This window comes from Epinephelus lanceolatus, chromosome 11 (assembly GCF_041903045.1).
Source record: "Epinephelus lanceolatus isolate andai-2023 chromosome 11, ASM4190304v1, whole genome shotgun sequence".
In the NCBI taxonomy this organism is placed as follows: domain Eukaryota; kingdom Metazoa; phylum Chordata; class Actinopteri; order Perciformes; family Serranidae; genus Epinephelus; species Epinephelus lanceolatus.
Window position 1 is genome coordinate 36,828,861 of NC_135744.1, and position 19,197 is coordinate 36,848,057.

The following is a 19,197-nucleotide window of genomic DNA, read 5'->3' on the forward strand; positions in this document are numbered from 1 at the left end:
ACGGTATGCAGGGGTCAAGAACTTTGTCAACAGATTTTTAATTCAGCCGCAGGTTGGGCGTGGTCATGTTCTTCCTTTTCAATAGTAAAGCCCCTTTCCCACTAAATGGAAAATCCCTTACACCCACTATAACCGCTGGCTTTTGTATTTAATGGGAAAGGTTACAATGAATCAGTGATTGCTCAAGCTCTGATCGGCTTGGATCAGATGGAATTTTGTACCTGGGTGAATGAGCAAATTTTCACCCCTTTGCCGGCACAATGCAATGACACGCCGCCACAATCAACCGTTCGTCTCCATCCAAGTAACACTCGAACATTATTCAGAAGTACTTGGCACCATGTCCAAGACTAAATAAGTAAATGATAAGTCAAAAATTGAAGGGTATAAGGAGTGATTTCACTTTGTATATTCATCTGATGAGGTGCTGCTTGTGTCTACAAGAATGATTGGTGGAAGCTGTATCACTGTATCAATCTACGACATGCCCAAAAAAAGCAAAATCCGACTTTTGCTCGATGTTTGACACAGCTGCCTTTCATCCTATACCAAGTGAATGAAAGCTGTAACATTTGCTGTCAGATGACACTTTCCTGGAAGAATCCTTCTGATGCACAGGAGTTGGTGCTTGTTTGGTTTCAGGCAGGAGCTGCTTGTTTGGAATAAATAGGAGAAAAACTGGGTAGTCAGCTTGAATGTTAATAGCTGAACAGACAAAGAAAACAGTCGCACATCTTTGCCTATATCCAAAAAGAACACATAGTGGTGCTGGTTGGGTGACAAATGATTTCTGGGAAGCACCTCGGTGTATCATCAGTGATGCCTTTAGACATAAAACTGGAGGAATTCTTGGATAACCACAGAGAACTGAAAATGCCAAGAAAAGCTGTCAGGAACACAAATAAACATGAACATGCTTACTCACACACACACACACATGCACACACACACACTCTAGATGAATGCATAAACACACAGGAGCAGGGGGACTGTGGTCTAGTCACACTGCATTGCAGCCAATCAGCTAATTAGGGCCATGGGAATAGTAGAGGGAGTGTAATTTGTGGCTATCGTCATAACTCTGGTCACAGGATGGACAGGGGTGACATTCACAGACTGACAGGGCGGAGTTGTTTTTGAGTGTGTATGTGTGTGTGTTTGTGTGTGTGGTGGGAATGCAGGGGAATGAAAGGAAGTGAGTAGCGGGACGACGGGAGTAAGAAATGAATGAACAGAGCAAGAAAAAAGTTAGCAAAAGGGGGTAATGTAATGCACATAGACAGAGAGGAATGTTAACTGACTGATGAGTAGATGTGTAGTTATGTAGTTAGTCACACACATATTTAAATGGACAGAGGAAATAGGAAGTATGGCCACATAATGGCATGACAGTAAGTCAGAAACATAAAGGCAAGAGTTCTCAGTGGCTGACAGAACTGGTGGTCACGGGATAGATGGGAGGGGGGTTTATTCAGTGAAGCAGCCAGAGAGGCTCATACACAGTGAGACAAAAAGATGGTTATGTGGTCACAGGATAGACATGAAAGTCGGGTACACGTCTAACCTTTCCCCCAAGAATTTCGTGTGCATTACCTTCAGGCTGTCTGTCTCACGAGGCTCGTTAAAACAAGGCAAGATGACATTTTTTTGCAGCGAAAAGGGACACATCGATACCAGCACTGGTTCCTTTTACAACTGTTATTTGGTGTTTTATAGCTGAACTATCCCTCATACAGCTGTTTCAGAGTCCATTACAGCTAAACTACCCACGATGCAGTAGTTATTCTGTGTATCACAGCAGAGCTCCACCACATAAGGTTGTTGCCCTATTTGAACCCGTGGCAGCTATTGAGTCCCATTTCAGCAGTGACAGAAAATCTTTAAGTCCATCTTCTCTCTCGTGTTTTAAAGCCGCTTTATAATCGATGTGTGAGATCGTGTTCAATCAGACAGCTCTCAGATGTGTACCTTTGAGAGATATATTCCTAGTCTTGCCAGTTGTTTTTTTTTTTGTGATATCATGGGAATGTTTTGTATGTGTTACATATGGGAATACAGGAAAGCATGGAGCTAAAATTTCAGTCCTATCTTGTGGTTCTTCAGCTCATAGTCTTTTACCCTCCTCAACCCAAGCACAGTAGTCACATCTCATAACTTTTTTTGGATGATCATGGGTGTGTAAGACTTATGTGAATACACATGACTGACTCGAGGTCTTGGGGGGTGGGGGGTGGGGGGGTGAACAATGACTGCTTATAAAATCTGTGGTGCTTTTACACTGACATAATTATACCAGGGTTTCCGCTAGTGTATTGCAAGCCAGGCAGCCTGGCCTAAGTATTAGGGATATATATATTTATTATTTTTTTTTAATTTAAGACGTTTTTTAAAGGATAACTTAGGTATTTTTCAACCTTGGCCCTATTTCCCCATGTGTATGTGTGTATATGATTAATAGGTACAACTTGTTTTAAAATTGGTTCAGTATTGAGGGAGGCAGATGCAGCCGGCAGCCACGAAACGAGCTAAAACAGTAGATATGGGGGCAAATGCGCCCCGTGTAAGTTTGCGCATTAAAAGTGCTTTTATCGCCACTGACCGGTTCAGGTCGCCAGTGCTATCTCTGTAAATAACATAATAAGCATTTCCCTTACCCTTCACTTCCTCTGGGCTGTGTGTGACGTCATCTCGCGAGAGCTTTGCTTGCAGTAAATGTGTGTCTCAGAGACAATTCTAGGTATCAGTATTACATGCATAAAGACATATTAGTTATGCTTACTTGATGGATAGTTGACCATTTGGTCCCTGTGGTTTTGGCCGCCTCCTCCAATTTATTTTGGGCACATGAAAAAAGGTATCCAGCACTGCCCTGTTGATCAGAGGGGGGAAATCCTCTAACGTAGTTACACAGCGTTTGGTAGTTTCTGTATCATCCCAGGACACATCGAGACCATGAATATTGGGCAGCAGGTCCCACTTGTTGCAACACAGACATTCTTCCTCTGTGGGCATGGAGACACAGCAACCACAGGAGCACCACCAGTCCTCAGAGATTCGCGTTTGTGCAGCCGCTGCTTCACCCTCGTCTGCTCGTTGGCCCTCTCTCTCTATCCTTGTCTGCTCTTCAATTTGGAGGAGCTCCTCGTCCGTATACTTGGGCTCAAATAAGTACGGGCGGCCATTGTAATAAAAGGGCTCATCTTCATTCTCGTTATCGGGTAAATATGCAGCCATGATACCGATGCAGTAAAACTCTCAACTGTACTCCGGGACAACCAACGCCACTCTGAGCGGCGCTCAGCATGGCTCCTCTGTTTTCTTCCGGCAACAAGCAAAGCTCTCGCGAGATGACGTCACACACAGCCCAGAGGAAGTGAAGGGTAAGGGAAATGCTTAGTATGTTACAGAGATAGCACTGGTGATCTGAACCGGTCAGTGGCGAAAAAAAAAGCACTTTTAATGCGCAAATTTAGACGGGACGCATTTGCCCCCATATCTACCGTTTTAGCTCGTTTTGCGGCTGCCGGCTGCATCCGCCTCCCTCAATACTGAACCAATTTTAAAACAAGTTGTACCTATGAATCATACGCACACATACACATGGGGGAATAGGGCCCAGGTTGAAAAATACCGAAGTTATCCTTTAAGTTAACCAAAGATTAACCCTGATTACGTAACAATAAATGCCGATGGAAATTAAACTAATAGAACACACAGAGCTGCCAGCCTCTGACCTTATGACAGCTGCTGCTTTGACAGGGCATTTAACCCAAGTCAGTAAGTTAGAATTAGTTGTATAATGTTAACGTTACCAGTTAGCTAATGCTAAGCTGTTCAGCGATAACGGTAACGTTACAGTTAACAAGTCAGCAGTCGACATTTGCATTCACGATGAGTGAGTCCTTAGCATCCCATCGGGGACATGAGGCTGCAATAACATCTCTACATTGCATTTTGTCTGGTGCATCTTGTTGAGGAGACACACCAGCTAGCAGGACTGTTTCTAGCTTTTTTGGGGGACCGAGGCAAAATCTTGCTTTGCCCTTCTGTTTCACTCATGAAAGCACACTTAATCTGCATCATATTCCATATGCATGAGACCTAATGCTACTTTCCACACATGAAGATGAAATATTTTAATTTAACTTAGCTGCATTGTTGACATCAAAATCAAAACAAAGTCTGTTGCTGGCAACCATTAAAAAAAGACAGTTTTCCACCAGCCTGCGCCCGCCGCCAGCACCATCACAAGATACTTGCCACTCGGCCTAGTGAATTTTCTGGTGGAAACCCTGTATACTCTTTTATACTGAGCGCAGTGCCACATTGTAGCCTCAAAGGGGCAAGCAGAAAGACTATTTGAAAGATGTCATACTAAAATCCTGCCCAGCCATTTCATCTTTTATAACTTACAGCTCTAGATGTATTCTGTATTGGATCTTGGAAGTAAAATTAATACTTTTTTTATTTATTGGAAAAGATAATCAATCAATCAACTTTTATTTCATAGACTCAAGGTCCATTTAAAAGACATACACACAGATAGATTTAAAAAAGGCACTCATACCAGTATTTCCACATAGGTGACTGGTACAGCAAAGAACTTAGACTGGGATTTGACAGCAGCATAATAATGGAGTTATGGGACCCATTCAGTCGACAGATAAATCTCTACATTAGATTTCTCAACAAAGCATGAAACGTATTGACTCTTGCGTTACAAAACAAATCACTTGCACTGCACCACCTGGGTTTTCTAAGCAATAAAATAAAAATAAAATAAATATTTTCTAGGAGCTTTTTTATTGTAAACGCTATAAGGCACATAATAATTTGTGAATAGCCTGCAGGATTGTAAAATAGATTGAGTTATTCTATTTCTGATTCATATTATGCACATACAGAACAGGAATGAATGCACGGACATTGGGAGTGCTAATTAAAGCATTTTAGCTGTCAGCAACTACAGCTTATAGCGTATTACATAACTAGGTGCAGATGAGTAGTAGGAGGTAGAAGGTGCGAGAGCCTCACAGCCAACCAGGGAAGAAGAGTCATTAAAAGTAACAAAATGAAGATAAGTAAAGGAGAGAGACAGGAAGAGGAGTGAAGAAGATGCCTCTTTGAAATGTTCAAACATCAGCAGCTGGATCCTGTTAATTCCTCTCCCCTCTTGGCTTCCTCGACTCGCAGGCACAATGACAGAAAGCTTAATGAACTGGAAGACTGAACAACAGGCAGTGATACTCTGACCAGGCAAACAGGAACATAGAGCACACTTGTTAAACGGCGCCAAATTATCCAATCAATATTCTGGACTGTCAAGGATGAACTGCTAAGCATTAACAGCTGACCAGAAACCTTTAAGCATGTCATGTGTTATGTGAGAAGAGGTGAATTTAGGCACGTGGGTAACATAGTGCATGATTTACATGCTGTTGGCAACACATAAATGAATGTACGCAGGGCATATGCATGTCCTTAAAATGTCTTAAAGTTTAATTTCTTGAGGACTTAATTGTCACAAACATTTTATCTATTTTCATTAATTCATCCTTAAACTTATTTTTGCCTTTCTGCCTGAAAGTCCACTTTTTTGATGCTAGAAATTTTTAAATCTACCACTAAACCTCATACCATCTTTTTATGTTGTACTGTTGGCAAATGTAGATTAAGCATACTCACTTTGATAACTATATTCCTGCATAAAACCTACCTCTGCACAGGACTACATATAAACTACTTATCTTTATACTCACCGGCAATGCTTGAATAAGAAAAAGGTGATAATGAGGTTTTTTTTTTTAGTTAAAAATCATCTTGAAAGGGTCTTTCAAAGCTTTAAATTTATGTGCCTGATAACTGTATACAGCCTGGTATTGCTAGGTGGACAAACACACAAGGGCAACAAACAAAGAAAATGTGTCTGAAATATAGTATGAATCACCTGATGCATACCGGAGAGTTTAAATCAAATCAAATCAAATCAAATCAATAAAGCCCATAAAGCCCATTTAAAAATAACCACAGCTGACCAAAGTGCTGTACAAAATAAAAGAATGACACAAATATGTAGCGATATAAAATGTACACAAATATAAAACCGAACTAAACCGATAAAAACAAAAACATAGGTAAAACCACAACAAACAACCTAAGGCCATTGAAAACATGTACATTTTAAGGTTTGTCTGTTGTTTGTTTAAGTGTCAATGGAGCTATTCCAAAGCTTTGGAGCAGCTACCACAAAGACATGATCTCCCTTACCCACCGGCCTCACATCATGGGACACTTAAAAGACATTTAATTAAATTGACGTCATTTAAGGCAGTGTTGGTTGGGGATGAAGAATTTGAAAATGTAGAAAATGTTGAAGTGAGTAGAGCTTGAGGCTAAATCAGCCGGTATAACACACCTGAAGCTCCAACTAAACTGTGTGTGTTTGAGTTGCATTATGGGTGATGTAGGCGCCAGGAAGAGGAATGTGTGGAATAAAAAACACAACATTCCTGACTCCTGACTGCTGCTGGTTGATGTTCATCATGAGCCCGACAGTAATAAAAGTGCAATGCTAAATCGGTGCAGTTCTCTGTTAACAGACATGTTTTGTAAGAAAACAATATTCAAGTAAAGGATGTAACAGGAAGGGTTAAAGTTGGAATATCTAGTCGTATTTCTGCTCTGTTTGGTACGAACCTAATATTCAAACTATCAACTATAAAACATTCAAGTGTAAGAAAAAAATAACAAATAAAAGACAAGCTGAAGCAAAATCATCACAAATTGTGTCCTCTCAAAGTCGGTAACATATTTAAAATCTCTTGTTTCTTCATTACTGACATAATGAGGCAATTGACTCACTAAACATTATGCAATCGAGAAAGAAAACAAATTCCTCCGGCAACAACAGACCAGCACAAAGAGCCTATGGGGAATGAATTGTATGGCCGGAATCTGTGTGCTGTGCTGTTTTTTCTGCCTGGCGAGGATATTTGTGTATTTACGGTTTCCTGGAGGAAACTGTGGGCTCAGTGTATGCTCTGTGCGCGTGTCTCCGGCAGCGAGAGAGAGACAGAGAGCATGTGAGTAAGTCTGTCAGTATGCACTGTGTTGAGCAGCTGAACTTTGTCTTGAACTATCCGGCTCTCCAAAGAGGACAACTCTTGTCCAAAAGAGGGACAGCCCTTGTTTTTTTTTTGTCCTCATCGTCACTCCAGTTGTTTGTTCTTTTAATTTGGTTCTTGTGTTTCTTTTGTTGTGGATGCTTGCCTCGAAGGATGTAATGTTGTTGGATCCCTCAGGATTAAGGAGTCTTTTTAAAATTTGGACGCAACACTTCTATTCATCTTTTGTCTAGAAGTGTTTCCCCACTGTTTTTGTTTTTCCTCTTCCATGGTATTTCCTGCTTTTATGTGTTGTACTGATCCCGTCCTCTCGTCCGGATGAGTGTGCTCCGCTGGCACCGGCTGTCTGTGCTCTGGAAGAACTGGATGTTCAACCAGGAGCCAGCAGAGGAGCAGGTCCAGATCTCAGAGGGGCATGAAGCAGAGACAGGGAGAACGGAAGAGAGCGCACTCAAGGATAACAACTCAGACTTTCAGAACCTAACGGATCTTAAAACCCAAAACTTGGATTATAAGAAAGAGAAATCAAAAACTGAGAACCAGAAATTGGGATTTACAAAACGCAACTCTGTTCCTAACATCCAAAAGTCTGAACTACTAAAACGCAGCTGCTCTGAGCCGTGCTCTCCGGGCTCAGACTGCTGTCCCCACACACCTGAAGGTTGTGGATGTGAATCCCGGAGAAGCTACTATTCTGAGGAGGGTGTTGACTGTGTATTGCAGGTGGATAACGGCAGCGAGGGGGACGACAGTTTTCTGCAGAGGGAGGGATCCCAACGGAGGTCCAGACGGCGCTTCAGGAGGGTCAACCCCAGGGGAGAGCGGGAACTTATCACAGACGGCCAAGAACCCGCTGGCTACAACACGGTAGGAGCAACACACCATCGCTAGTAGCACTATACAATGACAGGCTTCACTTAGTAACAGTAAGAAAGAAGAGTATCAACTTCTTAAAACACCGTTAGACACCACTTAACCTTTGATTTCTTTTTCTGAACATACATAACTAGTTAGGTTTTATATATTTGATCAGTATTAGGCTGATTTAAGAGTTTCTTAAGATAAATTCTTGGTAGGATTTAAAGATCTTATGGAACCTGCTGACATCCTGACTAATTAGTGCTTTTAGTTTCAGCAGTGGCAGATGACACACACTGGAAGTGTCCTCAGTTTCTACTTGTCAAATCCTGCTATTCTTCCTATAATACTTGAAGTACTATGACAACATGGTCTACATGCACAAAGATCAACATTTTCTGGTAAATTAAAGATATGATGAAGAAGATTTGAGTGGGAAAAAAACTTTTTGGAGAGTTTATATCGAGCGCTCAGTGGTACTGAACATTCTTGTGAATATCTCTGAGTGCTCACAGAGAGGATAAATGTGGAAAACATTATATTGTGACCCAAAGTTTGTAGAGAGAAACAAACTATGTCTCTCTTAAAGCCACTTTTTGAGTTTTTCTTGAACAAACTCTGTGTAAGAAAAGTATTGAAACTGAGTGTGTGTGTGTGTGTGTTGAATTTCCCTCCTTCTGATACGATCACTGACGCCAGCCGTGTGTCAGTTACAGTTTTGACTAATCACTAGAAACCACGCTCTGCCACACACACAGGCACACAAACTTCAGCACACACACACACACACACTTGTCCCAGCTCATGTCAAGCTCCCCTGGGTGTTACAAACAGGCTTAATGGAGAGCTTTAAGTGTCCTCTGCCGACATTTCTTGCCTTCAGCACTGCCGGATCCCACCACATTATATTTCATGAGGGCATTTATTATGTAAAGGCTACCCGCTCTGATGTGCAAGCACAGCACAAAGAAGCAGGACAACAACAAGTGGAACAGTACAACTGCCCTGGAAATACAGATAATGATAGTGGTCATTATCTGCATTTGAGCGAGACTGGAGGGCAGGATGAACTCGAGACACATTTGGGAAAAAGAAAACATCCCTAATACAAGAGATCTGAGTTCTATATTCCATGTATTGTACTCTGGTCATTGCTAAGTGACTGAATGGGGCCCTTGACATGCTCACTTTATTTTTATTAAATGAGTATATAGATTGGAAGGATGTGATATGCTAGCCTGTACCTATTTTACTCTCACCACACACAGACATAGAGTTTGCATACTGTCCCATTATGACTGTATATTGTTTCTTTCTCTTCCCTTTTCATGTTTCTGCTGATGTCTTCAGGATTATGTCAACAACCAGGTAGGACGAATTACAAAATGAATCCTTCCCCACATTTAGGTCTTTCTCTGCTCCATCTTTCTGTCTTGCATTGTTACCACATCTATCAGGATTTTTTTCTGTTTATGTGTCTGGCGTATGTGTGTGTTTGTAAGTGTGTGTGTGCATGCATGAATGTGCACGTGAGTGACTTGTGGTTCAGGCACCTGTTGTTTAGCAATGGGCTGTGTTGGGAAAAGCGAGTAATTCTAAGGCTGCCACACACATGCACGCACTGCTGTGTACCAACACTGTGGGTGGCAGATAGGAAGGGGGCTAACTGTGGAACAACAGATGCATGCTGGGAGCAACAACGGAGTGGTTAACAAATGGAGGACAAGGTGCTCAGTGTTGACATTTAAACCTGACAGGACAGAGACAGGTTTGAGATGACTCCAGATGACACGTTTTTTTTGGTTTTCCCTCAGATTCAGGTCAGAACATTATCGGCGCACATCTCTGAAAGAGGTAGACATGATTTGTTTCCTGATTTGATGATTTGAAGACACTAGAAACTATCTGTCTGACCATCTAATGCATTCGTGGTGGTTCGGTGACACACAGAGCCACCAGCCAAGTTCCCCACAAGTTTTTTTGCTCCAGTGTTACAAATACACATAATTCTGGTGCCAGAGCTTTCTTTGCACCTTCCTACAGCGGAGGGAGCTCCTAAATGTGGTATTTTCCAAACTGCAATCACTCAGCAATGAAATAGCCTTGTAATAAAAGGTGGGACTTTCACAATTTCAACATCCAGTCAAAGATCACCCTTTAATATGCCGAAATATACCTCAGCAAAAATATGACAAGAAATTGCTCAGACAAATCTCTGAATGTTGATGTGTGGATGGAGGTATGTTTGTTATGTCAAAGATGCTACTGAATGTATCTTTGGGGGTTGCCCATTCGTAATGATAAGATGGTAATAGGAGGATGTTACACAGGCTACAAATGTATACTGTTCATGCACCACACACACTCAAAGAGAACTGTTTTCTGGCAGTGGATCAGAGGATGTTGTTTAGAGGCCTTATTGGACCATAATAACATCAGTAATCCATTATCACTGGTGTGCACCAGTGTCTGGTGTCTCTCTCTCCGTCTTAATGGCTCGCTCTGGAGTGAATGAAAGTTCCTGAAGCTATGAATTGAGAAGAATCTTAATAATGGATCAGAAATTGGAGCATCTGCTGTATCTTGAGTCGAGAACAAAGAACAATACGGCTTCTACCTACACATCACACCATTAAGTACACCTACTGAGTATATTTTGTCTTGGTTTCCAGAGGCAGAGACAGACAAATTGCTGATTAGATCAAGCTTTATTTTATTATTTTATTTTATGTCTTTTTGTCTCTGTGACGACACTGGTTGTGATTGATTCCCATTGATCCAGGAACCTGATTCCACTTCCAGAGGGGCGAGAGACAGAAGATCCTGTGCGTTGTCTCGCTGCCATGACAGACCACTGGGATTCACTAATGACTCAGACTTATACCACACACACACACACACACACACTGCAGAGAAACAGAAGCATGCACACAGAGAAAGTCACTTCATTAAGACATCAGATGCCTCTCTGGGTTACTGTCTTTCCCTCACTGCACAAGTCCAGATAGATGAACCCATCACCTCATTTGCCTTGCAGGGGAAACCTGCTTGAAGGGCTTTTACAGCCAGGCTACTCCATACCACCCCCGGATCATTAATTTAACATGATGCAGGTTCAGCCATCTGCATAGCATAGTTCAGTTTGCACGGCCTTGGATAAAATCAGCAGAGAGTGATGTTATTCTGTCGTAGCGACCCGAGTTGTTTTGAATTCAGAGTTTAATACGTTGGTATTTCAGAGACAAGCCAGTTACACGGTGTGAATATAGACACACAGATGTTTACACTCTTTTAGAATCACTTTAAAATAGTGATTTGTTTTGAATATTTTTCAGGGTTCATTTGCTGCTGTGAGAAGCAGTTTGTGTTTTAAGTTACTCGGTTTGTCTTGAACATGCCTGTGGAAACGTGTAGAGCATGAAGCAGCATCCTCTCTGCTGTTTTGAAGCAATCCAGTGTCGGTACACACCGGAAACACCGCGTCTCTTGCAACGTCTGTGGTTTAGCAAACTTCCTGTGTCATAAGTCAGAAAGTCTGACGTCTGCTTTCTTTTTTCCTTCCAAACACTTTAGCATTTCTTTCCCCTCTTTGGCTAACCTGGCACGTGAGTTACGTGTGAAAACCTGCATTAATAATGTAAAGCATCAGCCACCAGTGAACATCTAATGAAATTCCTTTAGGCGGAGGAGGAGGCTTGTGAAAGCCACTCTAGGCAAGATTTCTAAAATTAATTTCTGTCTTTACCATAGATATGTCCTGTCTGCCCACATTACTGTACACAGTTTAATCACTGATGAGAAATCTCTTCACACAACTATTTATACCAAACTTCCTTAACAGTAGTGAGCGTAACTCTTGCAGCTAGCTGGGCTCAACCACTAATAGTTAAATATCCTTTCAAGATTACTTTCATTCCCTCTGTTCCCATCTCCCACTAAGAAAAATTTAAAGCCTGAGGAGGACAAAGTGTTCTGTCAGGTTTTTCGCAGACCAGTTTAATAGCTGCTCTAACCTCTAGTTGGCGCTGGGGCAATAAGTAGTAGGCTATCTTTAAGCCAGAATCCCCAAATTTGTAAAACATCTTTGATGGTTTATGTTAAAATATCTATCTTTGTTTAGCTGTGTGCAAAATAACAGTTGAGTCGGGTATGTTACTTTAAACATATATACAATACCTTGCACAAGGAAACAGATGCATGGCCACAAAGTTACGCAACACTGCAAAATAGTGGCCAGTGGTAGGTTTGTACTTATTTTCAAAACCACGTCACATGTTTTTGGTATCATAAGTAGGTTAGCAGCACCAGGACCAGAGAAAACAGTTGAAGCCCCTCTACTGGCAAGTCCCCAGGACACGTAGTGCTTGTTGGCACCCTACTTTTTTGGAATCTGAGGAAGATCGTGTCATTCGAAAGCTCCAGAACAGCAACTAAATGTCCTTAGTGTTGTTTTGCCATCTACTGTTTCCGAGGTCACATAAGATCTTTTGATCTCTAGAATGTAGCGTCTTCTGCTTAATGTCTTAATTTTTAGATGTTTTTCATTGTTGGAACTAGATGTAAAAGCTTGCTTGGTCTTTATATGGTTCAAGTAGCTTTAACACTTTAACTGCACATTCATTGTACCTCTTACCTCATCTATTACCAGTTTATTTTTAGGGAGCCATTAGCATTGACTTGACCTTGATGATTCTGTCTTTGGTGGTATCATATTAGCTCTATTTGATGAGCTTGTGCTGGTCATGCAGTGCCATTACTCAAGTTACTCTTAACATCACCGCTCGCAATCAGGTTAAATCTAAGGTTGCGCTCATCATTTAGTGGGCACGTCATAGGAGTGACTCACGCGAATGCTTTGTCATAACTGTGTCAACCTGGTGTGAAGACTAATGGAAAAATGACTCTGCATCATCTTTCAATCTCCCCTCAGGTTTGAAGGTCACTGGGATGGGGTGAAGGGAAGATGCTCTTGTTTTCTATCAGACACTTCTGGTAAATAGGCTTGGAAAGTTTGTCTCTGCCAGTCAGTTTGGCAGGCAAGAATGGTTGTTCCAAGCATCCATATGTTAAGAGGAAACTTTGGTATTTTTTAACCACAACCTGATTTTCCAATGTTTCCAATGACTAATGGAACAACAATGTTTAAAAGTGGTCCAGTATTGAGCAAGAGTGCTGCAGCCGGCAGATGCGAAACAGGCTGCGATGTAATTCTTTGGAGCAATAGCCCACCATTACATTATGGAGAAAAAACAAGCCTATATTTAAGGCTGTACCCGACTCAGAATTATGTCAGTTGAATCAGAATCTTTTTTTTTTTTTTTTTTTTTTTTTGTTACCATATCAAGTGTTAAAGTTTGAATGGGCTCAGCGGGATGTTAAGTGTGACAGCTGAGCTAACTGTGCTAACAATGGATGGGAAATGGGCAACATTCTTTGCCAACACTAGATATCAAACAAAAGCCAGAGAAATAAAAACATGGGAAAATAGGTTGCTGGTTGAAAAAACTCAATTTACCCTTTTAAAAAGCCTGTTTGTGCAGGAAACATGTCTGGGAAATCTGTGGAGCTCCAGTCACTGTGGTGGTTTGTTGAAAAAGTCAATTTCCTGTGCTGATTGTGTTGGAACGAGCTCCCTGGTGTTGGTCAGTTTTATGGAGTTTTGCTTGGCATCATGTAACGATGAAGTTGTTAACATTCCCGTAATATTCCTGGCTTCATTTTCATTGTCATTAGCGTGAGTGAGTGAGAGTGCGTGTTTTTGAAAATGTGCGTGCCGGTAAAACTGCACATGTGCTGGTGTGGGACTATTTCTCAGTGTTTCGGTGTGCCTGGCTTTTTAATACTTTTTTCATGGTACTTTTCAGCTGTGTGTTCCAATGCGAATACTCTCAGTATGTAGGTTTTATGTATGTCTGTCTTGCTGTTCTTCCCTGTAGTTCTGCAGAGCTTAAACATTCTGCTTATGTTTTAAAGCCCCTTGCTGCTGTAATGCATCCAGTCCGTTCCTTAGCTCATCTGGTCTCATTCTATCAGAATGCAGGTGGGCCCAACTAAACCCCCCAAGGGCCTCTAGCCAGCTCTGCCACTGCTAGACCCAGCAGGGCCCCCAGGGAGAGACAGGGAGCCAGGAAGAAGGGGGGAGGAGAAGAATAAGAAAGGCCATGAGAACAAAAATGTGTATGTTTTCACTCAGAAAATGGTGCGACTATAAAGAGGTCTGCATTATTATCACTATATTACCCTTATTGTTTTATTGGATGTTCAACCACGATAGTTTCTAGTTTTATTGATGCAAATGATGTCAAATTAACTGTATGAATGGTTTAATCTCATCAAGTGTCTAATCAAGTGCAAATTAATAGACTTGTTGACTTGTAATCAAGGAATTGCATCAACAGGGGCCGACAGTTCTTTTCGTCGCTGACAGTAATTTACATCAAGTATAAAACCAACAGAAACACTTGGTGATGAGGAAATACACCAGGATGTTGGTATTAAGGCCTGGAAAGCTGTATTAAATTTAAACCAGATGCATTAGGGTGTTTTTTTTTAATTTCGCCAACTTGTTTCATTATTCATCTCGTCAAGCATTGTCATCACCGGTGCTGTTACCCCATCTACAGTATTGTTAAGCCAAATCCTTGCAAACAATATTGCATTTCTTTCCGTCATACTTTTGTTAATTTTTAACTGAAATGCTTGAAATTTGAAAAGATAAATAAATATTCCCCTATGGGAAAAGTTGGTGTGTCAATGGAAGCAAAAATGTGACTGCTTTCCGCCAACCAGTAGAACAATCAAACCCTTAAAAACAGTCTTTAAGGACTAACAAAGGAAAAAAGTAATTGGCATTCAGGTGACTCAGCAGCCAAAGAAAGAAAACCATGACTTGGCATTGCCACTTTATTTTGATGCAGATTTCCTTTCCTCTTTTCCTGTTTGTCCTTTCACTCTCTGATGTCCACTGAAGCACAGATGCCATGAGAATAACCTTTTAAAAAATCAACGAGGAGAGGAAGGAGAAGGACAGAATGAAGAGGGGGGAGGTAGAAGATGGGTAGGAAATTATATAAAATGTAACATAAATATGAGTAACATTACTACGTGTCTTTGAAAATGGTGAAGAGAAACAGACGTGACGGAGTGATGAGGAATTAAGGATTAAGAAAAGATGGATATACAAGGGTGAGGGGCTCTGGAGGACCAGTGGAGAAGGGGGAGGAGGAGGAAGGTGAAATAAAGACTGGAAGATAATGGGGGTTGACAGGTAATGAAAAAGATGAGTGGGCGTGCAGCAAAAGGGGTGGCGGGGCATGGGGATAGAAGGATGGGGCAGAAAGGTGAAGGTTGTGGTAAGGTCACATGGGGGTTTAATGAGAGGTAGGAAGGATGGGGTGAAGGAAAGGCAAGGTCATGAGGGGTTAAGACAGGAGAGCAGGGGAGGCTGGTTGGGGAATGAAATAGTGGCGGTATGGATCTAACAAGGGTTAATTGGACTTGTGACTAACACGTGACATTATTTTAACTTGCTCTGGGCATCATGAAGGTGGTGGTGCTTCAAGACAAACTGGTTAGCACCTTGAAGCTGAAACCTTTTGAGAGTCAATTTCCCACTGTTGATGAACCCAGCCACACTGGTGTTCTAATAAATTTAAATAAGAACGACTGTATCTTGGACAAAAGATTTCAGTACACCTCGTCACATTCACCCCATCAAACTGTTGGTTCTTTTTCCATCTTTTTTGTTACGCTTGTTGTTTGCTTGCGTGACAGATCCCAAACAAAGCCATACTTGTCGCCACTTGTGCACAAAAAGTTGGATTTTATAGATCCAAACAACTCATAAAAAAAGCTGAACAAAACTCAGACTTCAGAGCACACCTGCAGAAATCAATGGATTACATCAAGGACCCTATGAGTCTGTTTTTCTGCATTCGGCGTCTACAAAAAAAAAAAAACGGATAAGCAATGCATCAGATAACTGACCACAAACGAAAAAAACAAAACCAAAAAGACCAAAATATTTTTCTTCTAAACAGCTGGTGGGGGCGAGTACAACGATCATGTGCCAATCAATGACTTGTTTACTTTCTCAAATTGTGACTCAGGCTCAAAGTACTCAGCTCAGTCTTGGGCCGATGCCTTCAAACAATCAACAAAACCACAGTCGCCCGGCGGTGCTCCAGCCCTGCTGCTGGACTCCTGCTGCATTCATCCTCCATGCACAAAGCACACATTCAAACGCTTTCTCTAAATAGTCTTTAAAAAGACTTTAAATGAATGATCTGACATCTGGAGTTATGGAAGGTGATATTTTTAACATGCAGTGACAGCTTTGGTCTTAAATTTTGTTCTTGAAGCTGGTTTTTGAAAGGTGCAGACATCCTGATGTGCATGAGTGTGCGTAGAGTACAGTACGTTGGGCAGCGCAGTGTACCAGTGGGGCACTATCTGCGGCTGTTGTTGCTGCTAATTTTAGGGATTACATCAGCATCACTAAGATGACAACCTTGTCGAACTCCCTCTCTATGTTCCTGCTTCTTCCCCTCCTCCTCATTCTCCTCTTCTGTCCCTTATTTTTCCATCATCTTCCCTCCCTGCCATCTCCCTCTATCTAACCTTCATCTTCCCTGTTTTTGGCTCTTTGCCTGATATTTGATGTTCATACAGACACATTGCATTATCCTCTACATTCCTATTAATACACTTTCATACTTTGTGTAGCTCCTTTGTCACTTGTTCTCTTTAAATTGTGATTTTATTCTAAGCTAAAGACAATCCATTCTAATGTCCAGAATTTCTCATGATCAGCCAGTTTGAGTGTGAAAGACAGTTGATGTCTCCAATCAGGAGTTTAGAAACAGACTTTACAGTGGGAATAAATGGCTGTTTTGTGCCAAAAGCAAACAAAACCTACATTCTGAAGAAAAATAAAGCCTTTATTCTTCCTCCCTTACCTCTCCTTCACCTCGTGAAATCCCGCTGGCAGCCTCTTCCCTTCCTCTCACCCCGCCCTCCCTCTTCCTTCTGTTTGTCTAAATTTTTCATCCACGGGTCTGCTCCTCTCACTTAACTTTTTATTTCTCTTGTGCGTGCTCGTCTCTGACTCACTGTCTTGCCTTATTCACTTTCGATGTGTCTTTCTTTGGTCCTGACCCTTCGAGTTATTTCCTGCTCTGTATGATTATGACTTACTCATCTCCGTTTAACTTATTTACTAAAGTAGAAGGGGAAGCCGACTTTGTTATCGTCTGTTTATCCCCCATGTGTCACTTTGCAAATTACCCACCCATTTATTTTTAGGATACATGCAGAAACTGATTCATTGTGGGAGTTTCTGCGACAGTTGAAGGTCAAAACATAGATGATTGTCGCCAATTTTCTCTCCCCGTTCTATGATTTTGCATCTCTAGCTTTTCTGGGCTTCAATCTCTGTCTCTCTCTGTAGTCGGAAAGGGAAGGGCTGGTTTAAATAGCAGGAATTCCTGTCTTGTCCTTCAGACAGACGCACACAAAAACACTCACTGAGGTTTTACATAAACAAACACATGTGATCAGATGGCTGCGGTCAGGGTATTCACACAGTTCTCTCTTTGTGTGTTGCATGAGTGTACCTTCATGTTGTTGTGTGAGCAGGCATTACTGCTCTTTGTCTACTGTACACAGGAAACCATCAGATTATATAAGAGCTCAACCATCTACTCCTTGCTGAGAGGTGACATATTTCTTACAGAAGGCCAGACCTCATGTAGTTTTTAAGCATTTTTGGAAAAACGTTTAATGATGTTGTTTTTTTTTTTTTTTTAACTGGTCTCCTGTAAGAAAAAGAAGGATTGGAAATCTACATTAACTTCTTTGTTAAGTGTAGAAATGAATGCAAATAGTATTGCTTATCTTCCAAAAGGATAAATATGCTTTAAAGGCAGTTAAATGCAACCCACCATACAAGTGTCATGTACAGTTCATCATACAACATACACGCAAAGATGGATAAGATTTGGATGCTTTTCATTTACTTTTTAAACAATGCGCGTCAATTAAGTAACAGTTCTCATTTCGTTTTGAATTTCAAGTCATTTTTTAACCAAAACTGCCAAAAATTTCACTGGCACCATCTACGGGTGTCAATCTTATGTTTCATCATGATACGATATTATATTGATTCTTTTGACAAAGATAGGATATTTGCTGATATCACAAAGTCTACTGCAATGCCATTTCGGTTTGATTCAGTTCAGGGGCCTGTGATCAATATGAGACGATATTAGTGAGTAAATATCCATATTGTTTTTTTCTTGTCTGCCTGATGCTAGGCAGCTAGCACTGTTGGAATGTGAACGAAGGAGGTGCGCTTGGAGGGAAATTGTGACAAAGACGTGCCGTGGGAGTCTCAAAATAAAGAATGAATCCTAGAGATGACAATATGTATCAGTGTTTTCAATTTGCATTGATGGTATTGGCTCGTTGATCATTGAATCGATATATATATATATTGATCCAGATGTATTGTTACACCCCCAGTACTGACCTCACAAATTAGGATTTTTGCTGATTGTCTTTGTCATCTCTGATTGTAAAATCTTTGGGGTTTAGACTATTGCTTAGACAGAACAAGCTGTTTGAATATGTCAAGTCAGTTGTTGGCCTAGTGGGTTGCTACATACACACAACACTAGATTCAAACCAGCCACTCTCTAGTCCCAACCCACTGGGTTCTGTAACTGTAAGGTTGATGCCAAAATCCAGCTTCGCCTTTATGTTGCAGAAGGTTGTGCTGCACCAAACCAGCAATAGTTAACATCTCCCTTCATTAGCTGTGTTGTAAAAGAGGCGCTGTGTCTCTGTAACTGTCCATGGAAATGACTGTGCGGCAATCTCAGCACTCCTCTGTTTGCGTGTGTGCGTGCGTGTGCATGCACACCCGTGTGTTACAGAGCTACAGGGGCTTTAGTCAGCTGACTCTTTTTAATTAGCCTGGCAGAACTGATTAGCTGTGAGCAGTAGCCAGACACACACACACACACTCACAAGATGCAGTTGGCCACTTTGTGCAAGCATGTGAGGGTCCACAAATTAGTGTGTGTGGTGTCCCAGGGGGCCAATTGTCCCAGTAGCAGGCCGAGTGACAAAGAGGGACAGGACCCCCACAGAAATCACCGAGCCATGTCACGCCTCAGTGAGCAACACACAAAACACGCAACCGCACACACAGGAT

The 19,197-nt window shown here is 41.5% G+C and overlaps 1 protein-coding gene across 9 annotated transcripts in view; it reads left to right on the forward strand.

Moving 5' to 3' along the window:
* Positions 1 to 19,197, forward strand: part of rapgef6 (Rap guanine nucleotide exchange factor (GEF) 6) — a 181,568-nt gene that overhangs the window by 73,715 nt on the left and 88,656 nt on the right. For 2 of the 9 annotated variants that reach the window (XM_078172587.1, XM_078172591.1), the window contains 2 exons: positions 7,848 to 7,991; positions 9,333 to 9,350. In XM_078172587.1, the coding sequence (XP_078028713.1) occupies positions 7,848 to 7,991; positions 9,333 to 9,350 (162 nt within the window). Of the gene's footprint in view, positions 1 to 7,018; positions 7,992 to 9,332; positions 9,351 to 19,197 lie in introns of those variants that run through there. The other 7 variants (XM_033641403.2, XM_078172589.1, XM_078172585.1 and 4 more) reach the window with 5 other exon arrangements.